Source organism: Rhipicephalus microplus, chromosome 4, assembly GCF_043290135.1.
Source record: "Rhipicephalus microplus isolate Deutch F79 chromosome 4, USDA_Rmic, whole genome shotgun sequence".
In the NCBI taxonomy this organism is placed as follows: Eukaryota; Metazoa; Arthropoda; class Arachnida; order Ixodida; family Ixodidae; genus Rhipicephalus; species Rhipicephalus microplus.
In genome coordinates, this window is record NC_134703.1 from 19,506,918 (window position 1) to 19,534,156 (window position 27,239).

General features: G+C 44.6%; 1 protein-coding gene across 3 annotated transcripts in view; it reads right to left on the reverse strand.

Annotated features, from left to right (window-relative positions):
- Positions 1 to 6,600: 6,600 nt before the first annotated feature.
- The window catches only part of CdGAPr (GTPase-activating protein CdGAPr), a 156,779-nt gene continuing 136,140 nt past the window's right edge, over positions 6,601 to 27,239 (reverse strand). For all 3 annotated transcript variants that reach the window (XM_075892241.1, XM_037422459.2, XM_075892242.1), the window contains 11 exons: positions 24,164 to 24,241; positions 23,220 to 23,298; positions 22,617 to 22,766; positions 21,823 to 21,925; positions 21,327 to 21,471; positions 20,414 to 20,601; positions 19,984 to 20,129; positions 19,036 to 19,231; positions 15,864 to 16,026; positions 14,973 to 15,114; positions 6,601 to 10,514 (listed from right to left, as the gene is read on the reverse strand). In XM_075892241.1, coding sequence (XP_075748356.1) covers positions 7,258 to 10,514; positions 14,973 to 15,114; positions 15,864 to 16,026; positions 19,036 to 19,231; positions 19,984 to 20,129; positions 20,414 to 20,601; positions 21,327 to 21,471; positions 21,823 to 21,925; positions 22,617 to 22,766; positions 23,220 to 23,298; positions 24,164 to 24,241 — 4,647 coding nt within the window. In that variant the 3' untranslated portion in view covers positions 6,601 to 7,257. The remainder of the gene's footprint in view (positions 10,515 to 14,972; positions 15,115 to 15,863; positions 16,027 to 19,035; positions 19,232 to 19,983; positions 20,130 to 20,413; positions 20,602 to 21,326; positions 21,472 to 21,822; positions 21,926 to 22,616; positions 22,767 to 23,219; positions 23,299 to 24,163; positions 24,242 to 27,239) is intronic.

Sequence of the window (27,239 nt, forward strand, 5' to 3'; positions counted from 1 at the left end):
ATCCACTTGATAGGGCTCCTTAACCATCCCAAGTACAAAGACGGAAAAGTGTTTTCTCGCCTGCACTATCTATCTATCTATCTATCTATCTATCTATCTATCTATCTATCTATCTATCTATCTATCTATCTATCTATCTATCTATCTATCTATCTATCTATCTATCTATCTATCTATCCGCCTACGACTTCTAGCACTCTTGGTATTAATACCGAAATTGGTGTGGCATAACACGACTGCATGACGAGCATAAGTGACCAGTCATAACAAAAATCATTACTTGTATGTCATGAATGTCGTGATTTAGATTTGATTGTCTTGCTAATTTTGCAAGGGTTTCGCTCACATGACACATTGCAAAACTGCTATACTATAACATGACTACATGGCGAGCGTAAGTGACAGACCCTAACGAGCAAATCATGACATGCATGTCATGAAAGTCATGACTACACCCCACACTCATGATGCGCTCGCAGTCGTTTCGCTAGCTTCACATATAACAAATTTGGAATTACGGGACGTAAATGGATGACGAAGGTAATGACTGGTGCAAACATGATAATCATGAGATGCGTGTCATGTAAGGGCATGTCTACATGCCACGCTCATGATGCACTCGCGGCCATTTCGCTAGCGTCACATATACCGAATTTGGTATTACAGTAGGTAAATGAGTGACGAAGGTGTGTGACTGGTGCAATCATGGTAATCATGAAATGCGTGTCATGTTACAACATGACTACATGCTACGCTCCTAGCGCGCTCACGACCGTTTCGCTAGCTCCACATATACCAAATTTGGTATCAGGTAACGTGAATAGACGACGAAGGTAAACGACACGTTCAAACATGGCAATCATCACATGCGTGTCATGTAAAACGTGACTACACGCTACGCTCACAGTTTGCTCGCGGCCATTTCGCTACAGCTCCACATATACCAAATTTGGTATCACGTGACGTGAATAGACGACGAAGGTAAATTACACGTCAGAACGTGACAATCATGACATGGAAGTCATGCACGGCATAGCTTACGTCCGCCTCGTAAGATTTGAGTGACACATCGACCTTCCTCATTCATGCTTCTCATATCATCGATTCCCACTGTACGTGGGATTTGCCTTTTTTTTTCGACCGTGAGCTGTTTTATGTCCCCTTGCGCAGTCAGAATCGCACAAAATGAATTTAACTTGACTGATTGCGCTCGATGTGCACAAAATCTCTTCTAATTTGGTCACGTGTACATCGGCCATGCAGACCGGTCGATGTATCAATTCACTCGAATTTCAGAACGCAAAAATTCTTTAATCGGCACGCTTTCGTCCCAGTAAATGCGATTAACCTGTGTTCGAAAGCACGATAAATTTGTTTTGTCACCCGCATCAGACCACGCGAGAAATCACGCGGAGGCACATGACATCACAAAAAAACGCCGCGATATACGTACGCAAGGCAAACATCTCTATCACGGCGTGACAAGGAATGCAGTTTAATTAACAGACGCTGAACATGTGGTGTAGTTCTGTAACCCCATTTGACATGCGCGATGCAATGTATCCTCTAACAAAATGCCATTGCGAATGGGCGCTGGCGTGTTTTCTTTCTTCGTGTCCCGCGCTGTTTATTTGCACTCATTTTTTTTTTATTTAACCAGCGTGCACCAAGGAAACGCGCGAAAGAAAAATACGGTTCGAGACGCCACCTTGAGATTCCCGCACCAAACACAGTGACGTCACAAATTTTGCAGGCGTCTAGTCCTACGTAGCTTCGAACTGATGAAAATGGAGTACAGTGTCATCTGTCTGTGTCATGGACCTTCCATACGAAGTTTCAGAAAACTTCATCGAGGCAATGTTGCTAAAATATGACAAATACATTTTGAAAAAAGTTGACGTCACGCGTGGCGGTGATTTTGTCCGCTTATAATGAATTTCCGATAGTGAAACGTGTGATATTAGAGTTATCAGAGCACAGTTTGTCAATCTCAACCAAGTCGTTTCTCGTTAGTGTTGCTTTAAGTACACGGCATCGCTTCCGCTTCTTTATCAAACGCACGGCCAAGTACTACTTTTTGTTCTTTTTTTGTTTTTTGAAATCGCTGTTTGTTCTATGGCCGTCTCAGCATTACTCAAACAACATAGCTGACGCGTACCTAACGCCAGCAGGCAATACGGAGTGCGTCGTGTGGAACGCTCCTCGCACCTCTTAACGTATTTCTACAATGACGAGTATCACGACACTTTATCGTGAGTCGATAGTCGATGCTTCAAATGTTGCAATGCTGCAGTCGACATCCCTCACGTAACATTTAAAAGAAATCGGTAAGAGCTCGCACTTGAAAGCTATGTGCGCAGTGCCACACGTGGCCGTCACTGTTATGGTATTACTAAAAAAAAAAAAGAAGCTGAAAGGCAATTCAATGATGCTTTTTCTCAGTGAATTAGGGATGAGATGTAACAGATGTAAATAAAGAAATTCATTCCGAGGCCTTTCGTACCAAACAACAGTGACTGAAGACGCTAGATATCAAGCAAATTAAATCGTGTTTCGAAGCCTTGCTGGTAAGGATCCATCTAAAAAGACTCGTGTGGCTCGGATGATAGGACAGTTCCAGCTTTCCCCAGGTCAAGTCTGGTGGCTTTGCTGCTTACTGTGAAGCACACACACAAGTACGGTAGCTCAAGGACAGCTGCTCAATCCGGTCTCCTCCAGGAAGGTGCGCCTACGAGTTTCGCCGTGCGCTGAAGCACGGCGCACAGCCAACACCCAAGATGCAGTCGCACCTGCTTCCAAGAACACCGAAGAACGTTTCTGCGCCTGCCTCAGCCAGGTCAATGTGTTACAATACTCGGGGATGTTGACTTTCAAAGATGGTGCTTACGCTATAGGTCCCAAGTTTTGCATTGCACCAAAACTAGACAGTACCACCTTAGCTCTCGTAAGAGCGGCTGCCAGTAAGGGACCCTAGGGAAGCGATTGCATTAATGTACAATATGCGGACGGACTACCATCAAGGTCCACGGGTGTCCGTCTAGTCAATTGCTTTCAAGCGTGGTGTCATACATGCGTAAGACGTCAAGCTGCTGCTGCTCCCACATAAAGGAGGCTTCGCCGTCGCTCAATCGGGCCTGTTTCACGAACCGGAACAAAAGGCTTTTCTCGTTTGCTGGATTCCGTGCCGAGCGGTTGTGTCGCCCGCGACTTCCAACGCCAGCGTAGCCGATCGGCCCGCCGTCCGCGATCTCCTGACGCCGTGTAGCTCTCGCCAAATAGTGCATCGTCCTCAGACTCCTTCGACCCCCCCACCCCCCTGATGCTGATGACCTCAGATGGATGGCGCTCACCTACAGAGGGGATGGGCCAAGAACCGGGCGGCAAGATACTTAAATGAAACTAAAATGAAATTAAAGTCAATCTGAAAAATTAGTTTACAGATAATACTACCAATAAACAAAAATGTTTGCTGAGCAAGCGGTCAAACCATCTCTTGTTTTTGACAGACATCCCTACGAATTATAAACTAAAGATCTAAACGGTTATGGTTCACTAGCACGGTAATGTTTTAGTTGCGTTGATGTAATCAAACACAGTGGAGCATATATCCCTGTGGCAGTAACCAGATGAAGTTCCGCCAAGTGATAAAATTACTGGTAGATTTACTTGTATTCCTAGCTTTTGTAATGGGGCTACTAAAGATCTTTTTCTCTGATAAGAATAACGATGACAGAATAAAAAGAAATGTTCCATTGTTTCAATTTCGTTGCACCAAATGCATAGCGGTGACGCCTTGAGTCGAGCTTTGGTAAGGTAATAATTTAGTTGTGGAACTGCACAGCGCAATCTGGTATAAGTGACCTCTAACTGGCGAGATACACACCACTGTTTATTCCAGCAATACCTCAAATGCTCGAAATCTTTGAATTTATCTAAATTACCTTTTCCCCATTGTAGACAAGCATTTCGGAACCTTAGCGCTGTCACGTAAGCCGTATCTGGCAAAACTGGGATGGTGGGCCCACTAAGGGATACTGCTGCTAAAGAGTCCGCCATTTCGTTCAAATATAATCCGCGGTGGCTCGGTACCCATAGCAAAGGCAGTTTTTTTTAACGTTTTTCGGTACTAAATGCCCCCCCCCCCCTACTCTATTAGTTCTGTCACTCGTGTGCGATGAGTGCTCAGTCTTCTTTACCTTTCTCCTTCTACTATTCTTTTCATCCCCTTATCTCATCCCCTACAAGGCACTACGCCGTGTCGCCCACGAGGCAAACAAAAATTAGGTACCTTTTCCCTCTTCTATAAGAACCATATATGCAAAGGATTTTTAGATGCAAAGCAGCTTAAGGTCGACCTGAATCCGGTGCTTGGCGTGACCTCCCTTACTGCGCATGCGCGTCTGCTCCCCTTCTCTCCTACAGGGAGCATATGCTAACCGACGCTCGCTCCCTGCTCTTTCACGTCCAGGCATTCCTTCCCGCGGCGTCTACAACCCCATCGCGCATGCGCGACCCCTGCCTTTCCCTCTTTTCTCTTACGTCCGCCTCTCACGCCTTGCAGCGCCAGACAGCGTTTGCTAGCGAATTTCTCGATTGAAAAAACCGACTGCTCGCTCTGCACAGCTATTCACTGACCACCCCGTATATATAGGCACTGGATCTTGACCTCCAAGGTAGTGCCGGTGGGAGATTTTTTCTGTGCGTTGTTGAACAATAAACATTCGCAGTGTGTGCGTAAACTAAGAGCAGACTGCGAGTCTCTGTGTCCAATTGGAGTCATCAGTCTCTCACTGCCCAGTGATCGGCACGTTCCAGTAGGCAACACCGGTTTACCACTGCCTGCTTTGCACCTATCCAGGCTTTTTTCCAGAGCAACACCGCGATGAGCACCAGCGTCAACGTCGCTGCCAGTGTAGCAGGCACTGCTTTGCAACCAGAAATAGTTCCCTTTAGCAGGAGATGCTGTAATTTTTCAGACAACTTCAAAGTTTCAATCCTGCAAAAATTGCGAAGAACCTGGTCTTTAGAAGCTTTTATTAAGAGCTCCAAAGAGCTTTGCTTGTCGGCCTTTTGTTACGACACAGAACCATAAGGAAGGCAACCCTTTCAGGGTTATTGTCTCAGAAGCAGGCACTTGACAGTGCTGTCTAAGATCCTATCAGCAGAAGTGATTTCGAAGTAAGCCACCTGTTCCAGGCCCAGCACTCGCCTAAGGTATCCCAAAGCTGGTACAGGATAGACAAGCTAGGCATCATTATCTTCTAAAACGCCACAGGGACCAGTGCCTGCAGTCACATAAATTCACTTGCTACGCATTTGCCTTCGTCGCATGGTCGCCAAGTACAATGCTTATACGTTTGCCCAATAAGAAAGAGGGGTGTACTCGTTCTCGTATCGCCGCTATTCTCGGTGACTTACCAATTGCCCACCACGACAAAAACCTTTTGGATCACCTCATCACAGTTGAATTAACATGTGTTTCGCTACGTGGACAACTTCTTGGTAATATTCAGTGCAAGTTTAGAAGCCTCACCCACACCATGCAGAGCAAATCTTCAGTGCCTGCCCGTCGATCTTCCAAGATGTCCCTTTCACGAAAGAAGTTCCAGTCGACACTTGTATACTTTTTCTCGACCACAATCTCCATGTGTACTGTGTCCTTGTTTTTCTTGTGCTGCTTTTTGCCCAGCTAAAAACTTACCAACTAGCCCAGATCAAAGTTCAGCTCGATATCCACTTCAGCCAAAGCCACACTTGCTGGACGCGAGCGTCGCGTTCGAAGAAGTAGCTACTATTGCCATTTTCCTCGGCTCATTTCAGAATCGTCAAGCGTGCCATCAAGCCCTCAAGAATGCCCTCACCCGCTACTGCACCACAAGTAAGCTGCACTTTTTGTAAACCAATAGATCGCCTCACACAAAGCGGTTTTCCAGAATCCCTTATCACGTCCCCGAAGTCTAGGTCAAGGAGCTCAAGTCGCCACATGCAGCTGTTACAGTGAAGGTGGCATGCTACCTCTTGAGTGCCTAATAAACAACGGTAAACAAAGTTTTGGCACACACACTCTGAAAGTGTAAGGCTAAAGCTAAACCTATCAGCCCCAATTTTTTCTTGGCAAGGTTAGAAGCCACTTTGCGCAGCTCCAAGCTTGTTTATCAATTCTGAGCAGTCTAGCAGGACCGTGAAGCAGTAGAGAGGCAAGGCCTTAGTGTCGACATGAGAGATCGAAGCCCAAGCCATTAATCTGCCAGAAAATTGATTAAATCAAGTTTTTTCATTCACCATAGGACTAGAATTTTCTTTCTAGCCTTAGGAATGCAGCGTCACCAAAAGATGCCAGTACTTGCACTCCGCATTCACATGTAATAAAGACAGTACATACATTTTCGTCACTGCTACAAACTAATCTGCAGAGCCTTTTATTTAACTTTACTGGTTCATGCAAACGCATGACAATGTCAACGTACGCATTTGCTCCCACATATCGGTAATGGAGAAATCTTCCTCTCCCATACTTAATGGCGCCCCAAGACACTACAATGATTTGCATTTGAATTATGCATAAATATTGCTTATAAAAGAAAGCAGGCCACAAGCACATTGTTATGATGATGCCACATACATATATATTTTTTCTCATAATGTTCATATGTATATATCTATAATATATATATATATATATTTATAAATCTTATTACAGCATAAAAACCAGCAACAAGTATATACACAGCATTCAATAAAAGTAAAAAAAAACGAAATGACCTCCTTAAAAATAAAAAAAGCTAACTCCCTAAAGGTAAAAGTAGGAAGTTCTCACTCCCTGCTTTTGTCACTACGCATACTTTGGCTTTTCAGATGGAAGCTGTTTTACGTTTGCAAGACAGGTAGGATGTTCAAGTACTTAGCGAAAAACTAGCAAAGGTTTGCGCACAATGGAAGGCTCCCTAATTTTTGTTCGTCAATAATGACCATGCACAACACGATTTCCATCATCCACTCTCCAGCAAAGAAAATTGTTTTGCCAAATGCTGTCAATGCTCACAATAATAACAAGACGGTGCCCCACAATATACATGCAGAACAAGACTGCAGCAAAGTAGCACCAAACACTCTCCTCCACACTCACTCGCGAAAACACTGAGGGAACCTATAAATGAAGGTGCTTTTTCACCCGATAGAAGGTGAATACCAATAAAAAAAAAAAAAGACTCCTGAAAAGCAACATGCAGCAGGCGCTTTGGAATGATGGTCAGTTTTTTAGAACGAAGAAAGATCTGCACGAGCAAGTCGCTGAGGCGACGGGCGTGCCTGCTCCTTCTGGCTGCGGCACTCAAACATGGCCGCTCTGTCGCGAATCCGTTTTGGCGGGGAAAGGTCCTGCTTTCGCATGATGGTTTCTGCTTGCTGGGCCGGTGACCTCGTGGGTTGTGACTTGACAGGTGATGACTTAAGGGGCGACGCCTTTGTCGGTGAACTCTTAGCGGGCGACGTCTTGACAGGCGAGGTTCTGCCAGGTGGTGGCTTCTTGTCTACGACGTCAATGCTGGCTTGCTTTGTGCTGTCCCGTCTCCTCTGGTCCCCTGGGGTTGTCTGCTTTGGCCAGCTCCTGACACTGGACAGCTGGTGTCTATCATTCTCACGATTCACTTGCCGAAGTGGGACAACATCCACATTCCACAGTGCGACATCTTCCGAAGTCCGCCTGAGCTTGACTTCCGTTTTGGTTGCGACTGCCTCGTCTGAGTGAGAGCGGCACCCCTCGGACTTGAGCTTCTCCCGCAGTTGAGCCCGGCGCTCTTCTTTTATTTTCTCAATGCGCTTACGACTCATCACGTCGCTTTCAATCAACGGCACTGAAGTGCTACGCGTTGCTTCAGGCTTGGTCATGACGGGGTCAGTTCTCTGTGGCTCAGCGGCCTGAGTAGGTACGTTGACCTTCCGCAATTCAAGCGTGGAAGGTCTTGTGCTATCTGTTACAGTAACATCCAAAACAATGTCCGCGGCAGTGCTAGTGGCCTGTGGTAGTGAAGCTAAAGGCCGAGCTGTGTGTTCTGGTCCCACATCTTCATGAAGGGTGTTACTTGTGGGCACTGTGCTGGCACTGGAAATTTCCTCTGTGCAGCAGAGTATCTCCTCTTGATCCTCTTGGTCTAGAATAGGGTCGGACCATGGATCGTAATTGGCAGAGGGAGATGATGGGTTTTTAAGTGACTGCAGCCGCATAACCTTGAGCTGTGTAAAGAGGCTTGGCTGGCAAGTTTTTGAGGGACTTAAGTCTGCAGTGCCATGCGCATCACCCGATTCAAACTTTGACATGAGTTCCTTTACAGAGCCTCGTTTCTCAGAACGTGAATAGTGGGGTGGTTCAGATAAGCGCTTCCTGTCAGTATCTACAACTGCACCGTTGGATTTGGCCATTTCAGATTTTCGTTCTGCTTCAACCACTCTTGCTTGTCGTGGCGATGACCTGAGCTGCACCTCATCATCACTGAAGTCAATGAGCTGTTTTGACTCATTTGATGCAGTGAAATCAGCATTTACCTTACTAACAGGATCAAACGGTGCTACTTCCTGTTTGTTATTACCCCTGTCACATTCATTGCGCTGAAGTTCCAGAGCTAATTCTTCAGAGGCTACAGTTCCTTGATTAAATGAATTAGTCTTGCCAATGTCAGTGGTACTGATGGGCTTCGACAAATCATAGGGAGTGGCAGTTTCCACATTAGCGCCTTCCACAAGGTCATGGCCAGGTAAAAAAGTAGAATTAAGTGATATTTCAGGACTAGAATTAAGTAGAGAATTCTTTCCATTGTCAGGTGAGCCCTGATCACATATATTTTTTGGTCCTTCAGTGCAGTCGCTACTAAAATCTAATAGTGTGTCTCCCATATCCCCAGGCTCTGCTTGCCCCCCTGTGTCTGCACCAGTGTCGCATAACATTGGTGCTGGTTCAATAACACAAGGCTCTACCTGCATCCTGCATTCTTCAGATGAGGCCAGCATTTCGTGGGCCATATCACTCATATCAGCTGGACGTAGAACCTCTCTCCCCTCCTCAACAGCTGTAGGCTCCTGAGGAGAGAGAAGACAAAGGTTCTGATCCTGGCTTTGAGAATGCAGCATGCCACCACAAGCATCACTCAACAACGGGCTTTCATCTAAGTAAGAGTATGGCATAGCTTCCTCGTTATCCTCCTCGTCATCTGAAGAGGAACTCTGTCCATCACCTCCTTCACCAGCAGGAACAACGCTGCTGTTTAACGCCTCGACTCTCTGAACCATGTCAACACCTTCACACAGGCCATGCAGTTCACTGTCCGAAAACGTCCGAAGGCCATCGTCCTCTGGCATCACAGACACAGGGGTTTCGAGACTCTCGTCCACAACTGAAGCCGCCACTAAGGACGAGCTCATGTGGTCACTGCTGTTGACGTCACAAGCATCGCTCTGCTGCACATCGACTGGCGATGGTGTTGATCTTGTGGTTGACATGTCTTGAGGAAGCAGCTCGCATCCAGCACAAGGTGACGACAAGGGTGATGCTGATGTGTCAGTGTCTTCAATGTACGGAAGCGAAGCACTCATACGGTTAAGAAAGCTTGTTTCGAGGCTTGCAGCACGAGTGTCACCAACCAGGAAGTCAGTGTCAAACTGGCAGCAGCTCATTTTGAGCGAAGTTGCTATGTCCTCGGCAAGGGACAAACTTGTCCCCAAGTTGCTTTCGGATTCGTCGAAGTCGGTTGAACCACCTGTGCTCTCGCACCGACCGTCCGTCTCACCCACATCTTCAACAAAAGGGCGATGAAAGACAAGTCCACCGTCAATAATTTCTTGGGTTGAGTCGCCACCTTCTTCGACAGAATGAACCTCTACCAGGACCATCTTCTCATTGCCGAGGTTAGGTGGGGGAACGTCAACATTTCCAAAGTGGCTTGGTGGCTGTGAGAATTCTTGCGGAGATGGAGACGTGTATGGTTCAATATCGTCAGGGCTGTGTACAGCCATTGGTTGTCGGCTCGTGTAGGAGGTCAAGGAGCGACTCGATCGCTGTCGAACGTCAGCTGCCTGTTCGTCGGAAGCTGTCGCAAATGTTGGAAGCTGGGGATGAGAGGAGGCATGGTGGCTAGAAGGAGCCGTGTCCATGTTGGTACACGTGGATTCTACAGTGGCTTCCTGACTAGAGTGGAATGTTGGGGCCTGCGAACAATCGCTGAGCCGTTGCACCTTGGGGCTGGCGCCGTCACCACTGTCGGAACAAAGCTTCTGCTTACGAGGTGACTTGTGTGCGCCAACTGGTGGGGCAGTCTGGCTGTTTGCTACCCTGTCAACTCGAGCACCGCCATATTGAGAACCGAGTCCAAACGTGGCATGTACATCCTCCAGGGACATGTCCAGGCCGCCCCGCTCAAAGTAAGAGTCATGTGAAACAGAGCGCACGTGCTTGTGTGGACCATTCGGTGAGGAAGCAGGGGTGGCTTCTGGGAGCCACTGGAACGGCTGCACTCTTGAGGCATCTGAAAAACAAGAGAAGTGAAAAAAAAAAACAGAAACGTAAGTGAGGGTTAGGCAAATCACAGACATTTTCAAACTTTGGTACCTTGCAGCATAGCTGCATGCTGTGACATACATTTATGTACAAGATAGGCTGTCAACTACCACCTACATTGATGAAAACACAATTATAGAGTAAAACCTTGTTTTAATGAAATCACATCTGATAAGCAAATGGCTTTGCTAAGGTTTTTTAAAAATTCATTACAAATACATTTTCGTAACACTGCATAAACGTCAGCAGAATCTTTAATTTGCTTCGTTATAACAGAACATTCATCATATCTGTATTCATCACGCCAAGGTTTGACTGATTAGATCATCTACAAAAAGCAAGTTTGTCATTGCGCCAGAAATTCCTTCCTTTGAATGTAGCATGAAGCATGCATCATGCAACGAGATCATGCCTTCTGAAGACCGAGGTTCTAGCAATGTACACACATGAACATGTGAACAGGTGCGCTGTTCAAAACATGTGAACAGGTGCGCTGTTCAAGGCCACTCCTCCACAAAAGACAAGTGTTGCTTCACCATTGAGCTCTGACATGTTCATGCTACTGAAAAACAATCACCGCGAGACAAAAAAGACAGTCAAGCGCTCACAACGCACCAGCCGCCTCTATGCTGTCAGTGACCATGATAGGACCGATGGCTAATAAGGTTGTCAAACATTTGACGTTTTCAAATGTTTGACCGAGTACGATATGCAACATTAGCATGTGCTCAATTTCAGGATGCAAAGTACAGTAATAACTCGTTACCTCAAACTCACATATCTCGCAAAATCGGCTAAGTCGAAATTTTCTGTGGCACTGAGCATATTCCTATACGTCCCATGTATATTTTTGCAGATAACTCGAAATCTTGATTGGCAGTAAAATGAAAATTCTGGTGCCGTACCATTTCACGAGACTTGCGCATAGCTGCCACATCTGAAGTTCATCGATTTTTTTTTCTTATTTAGCCGCGCCTGCTACTACGTCGATGCTTAACGTGAACATGAAGTGCATGAAGTCTCAGCCAAGTGACATATCAACTTTGCCAGGCAACCCTGTGGTACCTCATGTGACACATGCGCCGAGCAGAGAAGCCCTCTGCTCGTGCTCGGCGTAATTTGTCTCGTTCGCTTTGGGTAGTGCATATTATTTTTCCTGAGGGGCGATTTGCGTTCCTCTGCACTAACTGGAGTGGCAACTTAGCGGGAGTGCAGAAAACATGGCATCAAAGCAGTGCAAAATGCTAACGCTAGAAAAAAAGGTTGCCCTAATTAAGAAAGTGGAGAAAGAAGGCCAAACGAAATCGAGCACCACGCAGAAATTCGGCATCCCTCTGTCTACGCTTTCGACTGGGATAAAAAACAAGCAGAAGGAGCTGAATGCATTTCAGCAGAGCTTCTCTAGCCAGTGAAAGTGGGTTTCAGGGTTGAAGTTCTCAGACATTGAAGCGGCGCTGATGGTATGGCAATGAAATGCCAGAGACGCCAACCTTCCCGTCATCACAGCAATAATGATGGAGAAGGCAGACGTTTTGGCCTTGCGAATGGGGCACACGGACTTGAGTTGCAGCAGTGGCTCGCTTGACTGCTTCAAAAAAAAAGGAACAGTGTGGTGTCCAAGTCAGTGCACGAGGAGAGCGGCGCTGTCGACCCAGCCACTGCAGACAATTGACGCAGCAGCCGGATCGCCGATTTGGGGAAGAGTTATGCCGACAGCGCAATTTTCAGCCTTGACGAGGCAGCAATATTTTTAAAAATGTTACAGATTCGCACCTTCACACCGGAGGGCACAGTGTGCACAGGAGTGAAACAATAAAAGAACAGGGTCATTGTCCTTTTCGGGGCAAATGCCACAGATGAAGAGAAGCTGCCGTTACTCATAGTTGGCAAAGCTCTTAAGCCTAGGCACTTTATAAATGCACGACTGCAGAATGGCATTACTAAAGTGAAAATAGAGCAGCGTAGATGACTGCTACTCTTTTCGAAGAGTACGTTCATGCTATAAGTAACAAGATGACCAAGAAAAACAGAGAAGTCCTGTTCATTGTCAACAACTGCCCAGGTCACGACAAAATAATAAATATGGAGGCAGTCACAGAGTTTCTGCTTGCAAATATGACATCTGTGCATAAAGTTGATGGACCAAGGTGTCATTGAAGTGGCCTGAAAAATCTATTGAAAGAGCCTTCTGCACAGAAACTTTTGTCTTATGAAACCGGCAACGGCTACGAAATTTACCCACTGGGAGCTTTACACCTTCTCAAAGCTCGTGCTGTGGTTATCGCCAACTGCTTTGTGCACGCTGGGTTTTCACGTGCCGCCATTTTGCCAGAAGCAGAGAGGGATGACTTCACAGACTGTAAGGAACTTTGTCAACAGGTCATCAAGCTTACAGGTAACGGTGCCATCGAAAATGATGCGAGTCGAAATCGTTCGAACGGCCACCAACGTAGGGGACGACGGAGACGGCGCCGATGATGAACCACCTTGAGAGGTGCCGACATTTGCCGAGACAAGAAATTTGCAGCGCCTGCTTCGAAATAAGGTCCAGTGCAGCGGCGGGGAAGATAGACTGATGCGATGCGTCAAGCAGCTGGAGGATGCCCTTCTAAGCCCAAGTATGACTGCAAAGCAGGCGAGCATTATACACTTTTTCTCTGCTAAATAATAGGGTGGCAGTGCGGCAAAACCCAGCAGGTTAAAGTCTATTGTATGATATTTTTTTCTCGTTCAAACCTGCACGAGAGAAAAGATTAAAACTGCCACTGAAGAAGCAGTAAGTAGCATATTTACTTGCGTAAGGAGCCCACCTTTTTTTCAGAAAAATTGACGCCAACTTGGGGGGAGGGTTCATTACGCGGGAGAAAAAAGTTAATGACAGGGGTTATAACAGCGAAAATTTTGTGTTACGGTTTTGCGTGTCCTGGTTCGCGAAATTCACAGCAAATCGTTTTGTAGCCCGAAGCTCTTCTTGCTTTCTCCCGTGATTAACGCGCATGAATCGATGCCGAAGCGTCATCCGGGCGGTTGGTTCTAGTGCTCCATCGCATGCTCGACAAACTTAAGTTGAAAACCAGCTGTGTTGATACCATTCCAGCCAAACGCGCCCTGCGCAGCAGCTGTTCCCCAACTAAGTTCACTACAACGAACCGGATAACAAAAATGCAACGTCTGATGGTGGCACACAAACGTTGCGGGTGCACAACATCCCCATGGTGCGGTTGCGCGTTGCATGGCCTCTGAGATGCCGGGCGCGAGGAGTGTTTTACGTTGCGCCCCCGCCATCTCGGAGGCCATGTAACTTTTTTCTTTGCCTTTTTGCCGCTGAGCTTGCGTGGCGCTATAAACAAAGAGGTGTCCCCAGCATTGGACGTATGGTGCACTGTCACATAAGGCACGACTTTTGAGTTTTGATTTATGACTCTTAAGTCAGTTTCTTCAGTTCATTCTTTACACTGCTTGCAGCTATTTAGTGTGATTGTTAAATTATGTTTCAACGTTAACTGCGACATTATTTTGTGATATAATGGCTTGATTTAACGTTGTTTAGATAGTCAAGGGCACTGGCTATCACCCCGAAATAAAATGAACAGATACAATAAATTTCTTTTTTTTTTTTTTCAGGTATAAGGTGGGTGGGGGTAGGTTCATTATGCGAGTAAATATGGTTGGTTGGTTGTGAAACTTTATTGTGGTCCTGCAAGGCGCGCGTCAGCGCGCAGCGAGTAATTATGATAGTACTGATTTTTCTGAAAATCAATAATTTTTCCCGGTGATTAGCGCAACTTTCCTTATCTCGAAAATCCATTTATCTTGAAATTTTCTCTGGTTTTTAGGACTTCGAGTTTATGAGAATGAATATCATTTAAACATATGCAATTGACAGCTCATATTCCAGGCAGCTGCTCTGCTGTAAGCTTGCCCGAGCCAAGGCAAGCCATGGGTGAATTCAGTCACAGTGTGCAGAATGAAAATGTTTTTGAGTTTTACATTTGCTGACCAAATTGTGCACCTGATTAATTATTTTACTGTGCATGACCCCACTGCCTCAATTTATAGTGCTAGAATTTATGCTGTCCTGTCCAATGGCGTTTATGTGATCGGGAAAAAAGTTCTTCGCTGATCTCCCCCCAAAAATGAGGTGCTAGAGTCCCATTTTTACAGAACACTGACAGAAATCAGCGAAGAAAATCTTCCTTCTATTGTCACAACAGTAATGGGACAGGGTACACATAGGGAGAAGGGTGGACAAAGGCTGTGTATTTGACTGTGTTGAAAAACTCGGTTCTGCTTCACAATTGCGCAAACAAAAGCAAATCGATGTAGCAGCCATAGTGAAAGTCTGTACGGTTGCACTGACCAAGCAGGCACATGCTAATAAACTAGCCCTGCAGGCAATGTAAAGGTGGCAGCTAGTAGCACGTACCTGAAGATGAATTGCAGGAGTCTAAGACATCAGAGTTTCGGCCTGAGTGCCCACCACTAGAGATGAGAGACTCTGCACTCTTAACGCTCCTAAGCTGCTTGGATGCACTGTGTGCGAGATCAGCCTCTGTAAGTGCTTTGTCCTAGGAAAAGAGAAAAAAAAAAAGAACCGTGAGCATGGCACAAACAAGACGAAAGCATGACACAAGGCAGACGAAAGACCCACTGTCTAAAGAGAAATGCCAGGGAATTGTTTATTAAGCAACTTACATGGCAGACCATACCTAAGCTAGCCTTTTCATCAATAAAGCCTGCTACACACAGACACACAAAACACTAAAAGCACACAACAAAGCTCTTTTAGCAAATACAGCAGGTGCATATTAAACGAAACTATCTTAAATGATATTGCTGTTTAAGTGAAACAACTGCCCCTAATATGTCTGGTTTTGTACTTGAATATTGTACTCCTGTTTATCTTTCAGTAAACGAAACTCCTCTTAAAGGAAACACGTTTTTCTGGTCCCTTCAGGTTCCATTTAAAAGAAGTCTACTGTACAGTAATGCAGTTTCAATGACTTTTCAAAACACAAGTTGGCAACACAGTGTTGCCAGCCTTTGCAAAGACGTTTGTCCCCATATTGCAATGACATTGTATATGACAGTAAGCTGTTGCCACTCCCCCCCCCCCCCCGAGTCCATTTTTGGCATTATGCGCAACTGTGTCAGACAATTTTGACAGCAATGCTGTATTATGAGCAGCGTGCATTAGAACTGCACAATCATGTCTTCGCGTGCAAGCATTCCACACTTTCTGCGCAACCAGGGTGTGGGTTTATCGATGATATGCAAGTGATGCCACTTGGGCTAGAGTGTTCACAGTTGCCCTCACCTGTATCGGCAGGCTCTGGTGGTGAGGTAGCGATCCAGTGCTGGCTTTTCGCAGGCCTGGCCCATGCTTGTCTTTTTCCCTGGTGCTTCCAGAGTGCCAGCCACGTGCAAAGAACGATTTCCATCCCAGCGGGGACTTTTTCAGTTTTCCACTGCCTCGTTTCCTGAACCAATCGACACAATTTGAACAATCAAAGACAAAGAACGACGATGATGACAAAAAGGTTCATTCCCTCTATCATAGTATCAGCAAAGAGCATTGTAGGCTTCCTTGCAGTAGCCCACTGTGCTCCTCTGCGGACTACTGCAACAGTATTCAACATTATGCGCATCAACGCTCATGCCCTGGCAGTAGCGTAGCTATCAACACTTGCATTACAGCTGTAATAATGAGGAGTTGTGAAAGCAGTGAAATAGATGTTGGTGACAATTTTTATGGGCAAGCTAGCTCACAAACAAGTTCTCTCACTCCTGCTCTTCAATAATTGTTAGATGCTTAAAGAAATAAAAAGAGAGAAAAAGCATGAAAAAGGAAGAAGCTGACACTCTTGTGCTTACCAGATTGCAAGCCAATAGTGTGTAGCATGAAATGTTGACTTAATCCTGATGGCTGTTTCATACGAAAAATAGGTGGAACCTCGGTGTGCTAATCAATCAAGCTGTGTAACTTATTGCTACTGCACAAAAAATGCTATTACCGTATACTGTCAATTATAAGTCAACTTTTTTTCTCATAAGAAAGGCCTTCCAAAGTTGGAGGTCCACCTATAATCCGAGTCGACCTACCTATATGCAGAATCATAAAGTAGACTTTTCTACAGTATCCAATGAACGGTCGCTGTCCGCAGATTCACTGCTATTCTGCGCATCGACAACATCAGCCAGCAGAGGCAACGGAGTCGTGGGAACTGCAATCTCCGAACGTGTGCACACGTCTTTCGGAGTTGTATATTTTTACTACCAACCACAACGATCGCGAAACTATAGTATAGCTATGGTGGCTAGAGTACGAGGTATCAGTAACGGCACGTTGGGAATAGAGCATTTTTTCATGATGTGTCGCCGACGGGATCATGTTTTCAATAGTAGCGCCACCGAATCGCCACCAAATCGTTTTTCATGTGAGATCGGCAAGAACACCAGCATTCGCCGTATATAGGTATATGGGTATTACAGGGCATATGACATCAATAAACGTCCCATGCGTTTATCGCTAGCTAACAAAGCGACATATACGTTTATCTGCCACGAAAAACTTGACATGCATCTCTTGCTCGCAAAAAACGTGACGTTTATCCTTTGTGAAAGACGTGACATGCTATTCTCTCGCTTTAGTGCACAGCGTGCCCTCACAGTTCCAGCTGACAAAGCAAACCCCTCTCAAGGGCAGTCGGTGTCTGCCGAAATGCTCTTCTGTCTCTAAAAGATGTACACTAGCCACAAACTTGAGTGCATAAGATGCGAACGCACCCACTTCCCCCAATAAGAGCTGCAGAAACAGCGTCTTTTCACCTCTTTTAGCCTCAGCCCCCCTCCCCCTCGTTTCACCAAAATCGCGGTGAGCTTGAATTGCGACTAGCACCTGTTCTATCTCTAGAACAGGTGCTGAAGAAGTGTCCAGAAGCTCACATGGCTACCGGGAACAAATAATTGTCATTTTCGATCCCTCTGAAAGGTTCTGTGAAAAAATCATGTAAAAGATCACCGGAGCATTATTACTAAAAACCAGGCCATTACATGATAAGGAAGGAGGGACATAACGTGCATATCTGCTTTTTCTCGTTGTAGAGCTCTCAAGCTGTCGAATTCACCCCTTTAAAACAGGGCTGACCAGTGGAATGTGCATTAGCAACTACTCTCAGAAGCGAACTTTCCGCCGCAGTACTCTCTACCTACAGACTTGTGGCCACATGCACAAAAGTACTTGGACTGCACCGCTAGCACTGAGCCCCTGATACATTTTCGGCTGCGCATAGCCTTAGAAATCTGCCAGCATGCATTCTCACAGGTCACAGGTGCTTAAGAACAAGAAAGAACCCCAGAAGAAACATACACACGTGGCATCAACCAGAAATAGCTTTTGCTGCTAGGGGCGCCCTAGCGATAGCGAAAAAAAAATTCATTATATTTAATTAATGGGAGATTAAATAAATGAATAAATAAAATATTTACTCACACAATCAATCAAATTCATGTCATTAAATTGATTTTAAATGAATCTATCAACTTTTCTATAATATGCTGATTTTTAGCAGATCCGGCCACGAATTTTGTTTTAGGGCCATCTGGCTGCACAGCCCACAAGTGTCTTTATATTTTTGCATGCTATTTTCCATCACACCTGTTCGTCATTTATGCATTTTGCCTCACTTGCGAACAGTGGTGCGCACGATTTGCGAAGCTGCTCAACGAATGCCAAGATTCCACCGCTACATTGGCAACAGTACAGTGCTGCTTTCAAGCGGCGAGTGATCCTTTACGCAGAGTCTGGAAGCAACGTTGAAGCAGGGTGGAAGTCCCATGTGTCGGAAAATTGCGTAAGGGTATGAGAAACCAAAGGTCTATAATTTTCACGTGCACTGCAACATGTCGTTTCTTTCGCAGACCGAAGTCTGGACGATGCCCTGTCATTGAGGAGACGGTTTGAGATTGGGTTCACGACCAGAGAAGCAAAAGCTTGAGTGTGAGCTACGATCATGTTGAAGCAAAAGCCCGTACTGTTGCAAAGGATATGTGCATTCCGCTAACTGAGTTCAAACTGAGTTTTTCGAGTGAAGTGGTGCAATGGGTTAATGATGCCTGGTATGGACTGCCAACCGACATAGCTCGCGCGACGTTTTCCACATGCGGTATTTCGGTACTGCCTGCACCCCTTCTAGCGGCGAGCAGCAGTAGTGGTCGTTCACATGATGGCAGCAACCGTGACTGCTGCATCTTTCTCTCAAACAACCACGAGTTGTAAGCGATTTTTCACGGTTAAATAAAAGTTTCTTTACATAACTTCCTTTTCTGAAGGACTTAACGGTGTGCTTTGGCCTTAGCGTGAGACTGTGTTCGGAGACATTTTTTTTTTTTGCCTAGAAGGGGTCGCAAGTTGGATGGTCGACATATAATTGGTGTTGACTTGTAATCTGCAATATACTGTATAAGAAATTAAATTCACGGCTGCTCACCCGTGGGGTAGATCAATGACTGTGTGGTACTTTGCTGGCAGACTGTCCGGTCCACCGCCAACATCAATGTACTTTTGCTGTGGGTTTCCAGGCAGGTTTGAGGACAGTGCTCGTGAACGGGCCTCTTCAAGCGAAAGCAGCTTGGTTGGCGTGGATATGGCCAGAGACTTAGGCCTGCTGCCCCTTCTAGGAGTGCCTGTGCCAGAAATGTATGCAGAAAGATGTCAGATATATTGACATTACTTTAAACCATGTAGAAACATGCATTTTCCTTTTCAGACATTGGAATGGTTCAATTTCTTATGTAACGTAGTGCATCCTCTCTAAAGGTATCAACAAAAAAATTAATTAAAATCAATCCCACGAACACACCTACAAATGAGTCGTGAAGTAACATACTAGATGATAAAAATATATTTTGGTGCAGGGGTTGAATAAAATAAGTATTGCATGGTCCATTAGCAATAAAGATAAATTGAATGATACCACAAATGCTATAATAATTATAAGCTAAAATATATGCAAAAGCTGTGACATGATAACATTATGTGTTATATCACAGTTGTGGGGGAACCAGAACTGAATTTGTAAACCGAGAGTGAGTTTCAGACTGATATAATGTTACTATTGAAGTGGTGATTGAAAACATGCCTGTCAATACATAAAGAATGTGCAGAAACAGGCAGACAGACGTCGGTTATGAAAATCCGCAAATGGTATATTTCATCAGAAGCCACTTCCAGAAGACACGAATAGGAGCAGGTGCAGCCACCTCAGGCTTGGCGTATCTTCCATGTGTGTGGATTCTTGTAACACGTACAAGCGTGCTACAGCCTCAAGGTGAAATGCCACACGGAAGTGGGAGGATCTCAACAGTGGGCGAGAATATGGGTGCAGATTGCCATTATACTGAAATATTTTGGCAACAAAAAATGAAGTAATGCTTACTCTCTACAGATTCGGGGCTGCTTGGGTATGTTGGCATCTTGTCGTTAAAGATGAGATCGACATAGCAGATGAGGTACTCGGTCAGCACCGCCTGGACACCTATCACGTGCAGGGCACCAACACTTGCCACCTCCAGATCCTTGGACCTGCAGCAATCGCCAATACCACAGCACCCATGTAGGTTAAAGATGAAAGCGTTTTGGCTCCAAAGTAAAGAAAAATTCAATATGCCCACAGTATAACAAATTTATGAGACACAACGTCACGAAGGCCTGACTACGCTTTGTCCCATTATAAGTCCTTATTTGTTCTAAAGAAATGCAGGCTGCACTGAAAAAGATTCACTGTAGCTTCACCTCATATTTAAGATATTGCTGGAGCCACCACTTGGGTCATTCTTAATGACTCTCACGACTCTGTGGGAACTGACCTGAGCAGGTTGGGTGCCCAGACGATGGCGACGTTCTTGGCCGTCATGCCCGTGCGGTCTCCATGAGCGGCCACCACGGCCAGGTGGCGAACCAGTGTCTCTAGCGTGCGGTAGTGGGGTGGTGGCAGTTCCTTCACCACCTCCCGGATGCGCAGAAGCTGGTTGTTGCCTTGAAGCTGCATGGCCGCCTGCGACACAGCACATAACAAGGGCAGTGAGAAAAAGGACATGCACAGAGTTGTTGTCAGAACCTCGTCTGCATGGCAAAAAATGAAAAAAAAAAAATTATACCAAACTTTCAAAGGCAGTGTTTTTTATGCAACACCTGGATTGAAAAGTTATTGATACCCTGTGCACATGACACCACTTGCTTCTCTTCAACATGGCTGAAAGTACCTTGAATAATCAAAACTAGGGTACCTGACCAGAAAGAACACTCAGCTGTGCCAAGTAAGAACAATTTTTCTTTGGGTTAAATTGCATAGTTTGTGCTTTTAAAAAATGCAATATGAAAGAGACTGTCAATACTGCTCGCATGTGCTACTTGTGTCTTCATGTGCATCTTCCTCACAGTGTACGTACTTCTGTAAATGCTAGTGAAATTTAAAGAGGTAACAAAAATAGCAGTGTTTTGTGCTGCATTGCACTCAGTGATTCCATTACTGCTTAGTTAATTAACAGTCTGCCCATCATTCTAGCAAAGAACTGTACAGAAAGAGATAGGGTCCACTACTTTTTCAGCACAATGTAATCATACACACATGAAAAGAATCTTGTAAACAAGCATTCATACACTGTCCTTTCCGTGCGAACCGTAAAATCTCATGCTGGAATAAAAAGGCACACGCGATGGACACTTGCGGCAGACATGCATAGGTCTGAGCGCTGTTTGCAATGAGATCCTAGCACTTACGACAAACTTGTCATATAGCTGGTACGTAAGTAGTGGGTTAGGCAGTTCTCGAAAGTACATCTTCAGCAGAGAGGCCACGCAGTGTATGTCTTGACGGATCTCCTCCTCATTCAAGTCTGGCACTCTGTCTTCATCAAAGGTTACCCTGCAATAAACGAGGGAAAACATTTACACAATCATGCCTTAGCAGAGCTCTTAATGTGCTTTCTTGTTCCTTCTCATGGCGACCTCAAGAAAGCCTATTTTTATATTTTACGATTCAGTTTGGAATTGGATGCTATTCTGGAAACAAACAGCGTTTCGTGGTTTTTGAGGAGGCTGCGCAACCAACCTTTTTAACTGTAGATTACGAACACAATGATGTTGCCAAGGTGCAGTTTGCCGACTACGACCCACTGCACAACCTAACTCGTAGTGGGAATTTCACCTGAATATTTTTTTATGCAGGTAGAGAATGGCCAAAGAATTTTTTTGTAATTACTGTTGACTGCCTCACCTTAGCCTCTGGATGTTGGATGTCACGCCAGACAACCTATAAATGCCATCCACGATCCCAAACTGTTCAATGAATTTGGCACAACTTGACAGCACCAAGGGCACTAGAAACAAGAAAAAATAATAATTTATAATTGTACCAAAGTTAAATCTCGCACAGTGATACACATGGATGCATGGAAATAGTCTGCACAAGGTAATGGAAGCATCAGCTAATTAAAGTTGTGGCAAAAAAGATGATAAAAGATGGAATGCATAGGGCCATGCGCATAGTTATTCACCACCTAATTCGCTAGTTTTAAAAGGCTAGCCTTTTGGCTTCCATCAACCAACAGGATATGCAATGTCGGTGCCATACTGTGAAATTGTGATGCAACAAATCAATCTTTAATGAATATTCGGTTGTAAGGAAGTAAATAAAGAATTGTATTATCATTCATACAGTGTTATTAATATACAGTAGACTCTCAGTATGCAGAAATCTGTTAACCAGAACTTCTGCTTGCAAGGAACAAATGCTTCTGAAGGGATTTCTGCACCCCTGGTTTTCTGCACCCCTGGTTATCTGCACCCCTGGTTATCTCTCAGTAAATGAAACTCCTGTTGCATGGAACGTATTCTCCTGGTCCCTTAAGGTTCCATTTAATGAGAGTGTACTGTATCTTTATAACAAGCTCGAACATAATGTATCTTAACATCAAATATGGTTTCGTTATAAAAGGTTTTACTGTACATGCCAATATCACTTAGCAAAACCAATGTACTGTGCGAACACAAGAATAAAAACAGACTAACCATCTCTGCCAGTGTTGGTGAGGTGCTCGCCAAGATCACAGCCAAAGACCCGCTCCCTCAAGATCCCACTTTGCTTGAGTTTCCTCCGCGAGGGCCGCGACAAGAGGAACGACCGGAAGAAGGCAATCAACTTGCCGTGCTTCCGCAACACTGCAGCGCATGCAGCACTTTGTGAAACCTCAGGCGATGCGTACAAAAAAATCACATATTGATAATACAGTCAAATTGAAATTAAAGCAGCATTTAAAGGGCTGTTACATATGGCTAAGAGATCAAACGAAAGCTTTTTGATAGGACTGCTTACCACAAAATGTTAAAATGAAGGCACCTACCATAGTTCTGCACGAAGACAGTGCAATAATAATTCTACAAGTAAACATACACAATTTTCTAACATGACTTACATGTAAGCACCTCAGATGAGGTCAAGTATGAGAACGGTAACAAAAGCTAGATTGCTGGCTCATAAATGTGAAGGTGCAGCTGCTTGTCTTCAAGACAACTGCCTAATATCGAACATCCAGCATTATCAATAGCTATTCTTCTAGATGTATGCCACAAGATCTAAGCACGAAATCGAGTCAACAGATGAGTTCTTGTTACCTGGCTTTGTGGGAATCTTCAGGTTGTGAGGAATTTTGTCGCCGATCACTTGCACACACTCACTTGGGAAGAAGCCAACCTTGGAGAAGCAAGAACAGACAAGGTCAAAACTTTCTAAGAGCCATAGGCAACATAAATAAGTGACGTGCCCCACCAGTACAATCGTTTGGACAGCGACCACAAACAGTGACTATGAGAAATTTCATTCTTGTGCAAGATGAATGGGGCAAAATACATCAATTCAATCCACCATCAAGTGAGCCAAATCTTTTACATTCATGCTTACAGTAGATTTAAGTTTGTAATCGTCAATGTACTTTTTAAAAACTATTTGTAGAAATATTGCTCAATTAGTTTATCTCCCGACTGACTTGCGCAAAAAAATTTTGTTTGTGTTGAAAAGTAGCCGGCCCCCTATTGGTCTCATTATGATATGCATTTTTTTTTCTGATAATAAGGTCAGCTGATTGACTGATATATTAATGGTAGTGATACAATAGATAATCAAGGTACAGCACCTGCACAGAGAATGACCATGTCTAGGAAACTGTTGATATGTAAAACAAACATGCATGATATTCCAGTACAGAATAAGTACAACAGGCACATTCAGACAAGACATAGCCCCTACACAATGCAAATAGCAAGCAACCAGTAATTAATAATAAAAAATGTTCCATTGACAACGAGACATGTGAGAGTTAGATAAATTACATAACCTAATAAGAGGAAATGTAAAGAAAAGTGTCACATTAAATGAGGACCTCAGTACTGGACATCTTTGGCTGTTGTCTGTGACAGCCTGTGTAATTTGAACAGTTATGGTTTGCAGGGCACTGTTCAGGACTTTCAGTATCAACGCATGCAGACACTACTTCTGCCTGTTATTTCACACCCTAGAAACAGCTAACGAAAAAATCAGAGATCGGCTGGCGATAACTAACCTCAAAGCCTCGTTTTCCACGCCACCACATCGATTCATCTGCCGGGGGCATGTCAATCACTGATACCATGTCTCCAACCTGCACAAAATAGCACACAATGATAATCATGTATAATTGTCATTATTAAGCACAGGATAGTTATTAAATTAAGTAGGAATGGTAAAGAAATCTCAATTATACAAGACTTGCTGCCATAAACTACTGTGCAATAAGAGGATCAGAACACTTTGAGTGTGGTAATCAATTACTCTAAAGCTGTACACTCACAAGGACAGTTTTTATAATTTTTTTTTCAATAAAATAAATGGTTGCATTCTATTGATTTGCCTGCTTTAAACTAATGAGAAAATACTATTTATTCAAAAGGTGTAAGAACAAATATATAAAAAAGCAATGCTGTCTTACAGTAGAAGAAAATCTGTCACTGTTTCTAAAATGCCATAATTTGTGGAGTGTCTATAGTGCAAAATTTTCCAGTAAGATCAAATATGAATATTTGCAAAAATAGCTACCAAATACTGAATTGAACATTTTATTATTCCTAAAGTCCCACAACATATGATGCTTAAAAAAAGGGGGCGTCAGCTAAGTCTGTATTGATGCATGCTAATAATTAAATTAGATGACCAGAGAAGACGAGGAGCCACGTTTCCAAAGAATCATTAAGAACACACCTTTCACTTGCCCTTCCTTCAGTTGTCTCTTATACACAATTAAAAAAAAGTACAACAAATATTCAGCACCTTCAGTAGCCAATTCTTGAGTAAAACAGCTGGGGCTAGGTTCACAAGCATTGCAAATATTTGCTCAGCCTTATCTTAAATCTAATTTAGAACTGCAGACAATGGCAACATGAAAGCACTTATGCATGCTCAAATTTTGCTTGACCGTTATTCCCCCTTCTTTCAACTTGCCAATGTCACATCACCAAAGCAGAATCTCAACGCATGCTGACACTGAAGAATGCGAACTTCCAATGTGCAGAAATTATAAGGCGTTGTGGGCCACAGTGACTCATGTACAAAAAAAACGAGCCCTCGTCATTGATATCATGCCAAGAGATTCTCTGGCTGATGTTTGACAAAGTCTAGGATCAGGCTACGCAGTGAAGCATCTGACAGTGTGCCAGTCAATAGAGCACATGTACTCAATTTACAAAAGCTTGCGAGTGGAAAATTCGAAGTACACCATCACAAGGCAATACTGCGGCTAGTGCTAGTACATCCTGCAAGCAGTAAGCTACACGAGTTCTAGGAACAATGTGCAAGGCTAAGTGTCAAAGTAATCTTCTTGCACACTGAGAGATAAGCAGCTGGAAAGCCTAGCGATTTACACCCTCTAAGGTCAAACTGATAGCTGGGCAAGTTTGTATAAACTAATGTTAAATTTTTTTTAACACTTGTTGAATCATTGCAAATAATGCTATTGTAATCCTGTTTTCTGTGACAAAGACATTTTGATATTGCTCATAGTTCATAAACTTACATGTGTGCTCACAGAAGTATTCCATACTTTAAGTATAGGTGATGGAAAAAGTATTAGTACCACCAGTGGTGCTTATTGATAAAGGAATGTCCTTAAATCTTTTGTTTAACTTTTTGTATTCTGCCTATTATGACTCACCGTTTAATTCTTGCATGCTTTGTGAATATTACTTGTGCATTACATTTCGTCCTTTTCAAAAATAAATCAGTTGTGACTGAGTAAGCGCTCATTTGTACCATAAGGGAGTGTGCCCGTTTTTTTGTGAGAGCTACAAAAGATTTTTAACATGGATGATATCCTGTAGTTATTTCATGTTTCCCCCAAGTAACGGGAAATGAGCATCTTTAAAGATTCTACTGTCATGGTAATACAGTACAATGTCATTATACAGAGCACACAAATAGTGAGCTGTCAGTTATGGTGCACTAAATACAAGCTTTGATTGGTCACACTTCATTTCGGTTTCCATCAAAATATGCGAGAATTGCAGTCGCTCAACACGAGAACAAAAAAAAAAAAAACTGCAAATTTTACTGGTTGTGATGCAGTATGAACAGAACTTTAAAATGCATAAGTTCTATAATGGTTTTGAAGCACAACATAATGTCCTTTAGTATCCAGGATCTTTGCGCGAGCCGATTTGCTAGAGCTGATTTTATCTCGGCTGTTACAACAAATAACGGATATAACAAACTAACGTGTAGAGGCGATTCTACATAGTCGTAATGTTCGACTATATACTGTAGCAATCAAGTCCGCGCCCAGTGTGCGGCCGCGGCACGTATATAATGCGCGCATTCACTTAAATACTGCAGCATCCACAGATAGAAAAGGCGACAAGCGACCGAAAACGGTCGCAGCTTCGTTTGAAGCACTAGAGTATAAGAGCTGCCACGGCGAATGTGCAAAGACTGCCATCGCGTGCATTCGTCAGCCCGCTGCAGCCGGTCGCCTTCCGAGAGAACACGTGAGAAGTAGCCGATTCGAAAGGCGTGGGACGACGGCAATCCGAGGAGCGCAAGCCATTCTTCGGAGGCGCCGCGCCAGAACCGTGGGCGGGCGAGTAGACGCAGAACAGGTAACAATGATGCCTCGTTGGCGCTTCGCGTTTCACGCCCGCACTCGGGTCGAAAAGAAAACGACTCCCCGAGTCCTGACGTATACGGATTCGAGAAAGAGCCGCCGAACGTTGAAGCCTTGACCCAGATCGCCGCCGACTACGCGACAACAACGGCGCGTAGCGCCAATGGAAGCACGACGACGACAACGCCCGCGCCAAGAAGACAATGCCCCACGGACGCCGCCGCAGTGGCAGCGCCCGAGGCGCGGTCACCGCACCGCCATTTGCGCGCAACACGCCCCGCCAGAGATCGCGGCGGCACATTGTCTTGGCGAGTCCACGGGGATAGGCACAATGGGCCACACCATTCGCCGCTTTCCGACGCACCACGAATTCCCTGCCGCAGTCGCTTTTACTCGACGGGTGTTGGAAGACCAGGCGGTTCCTTTGTGCGCGGGTGTATACCTAAGCTGACCCGCCTCGAGAGGCCCCCCCTGGACACAGCAAGGACCACGAGCAGGCTGGAGGAAT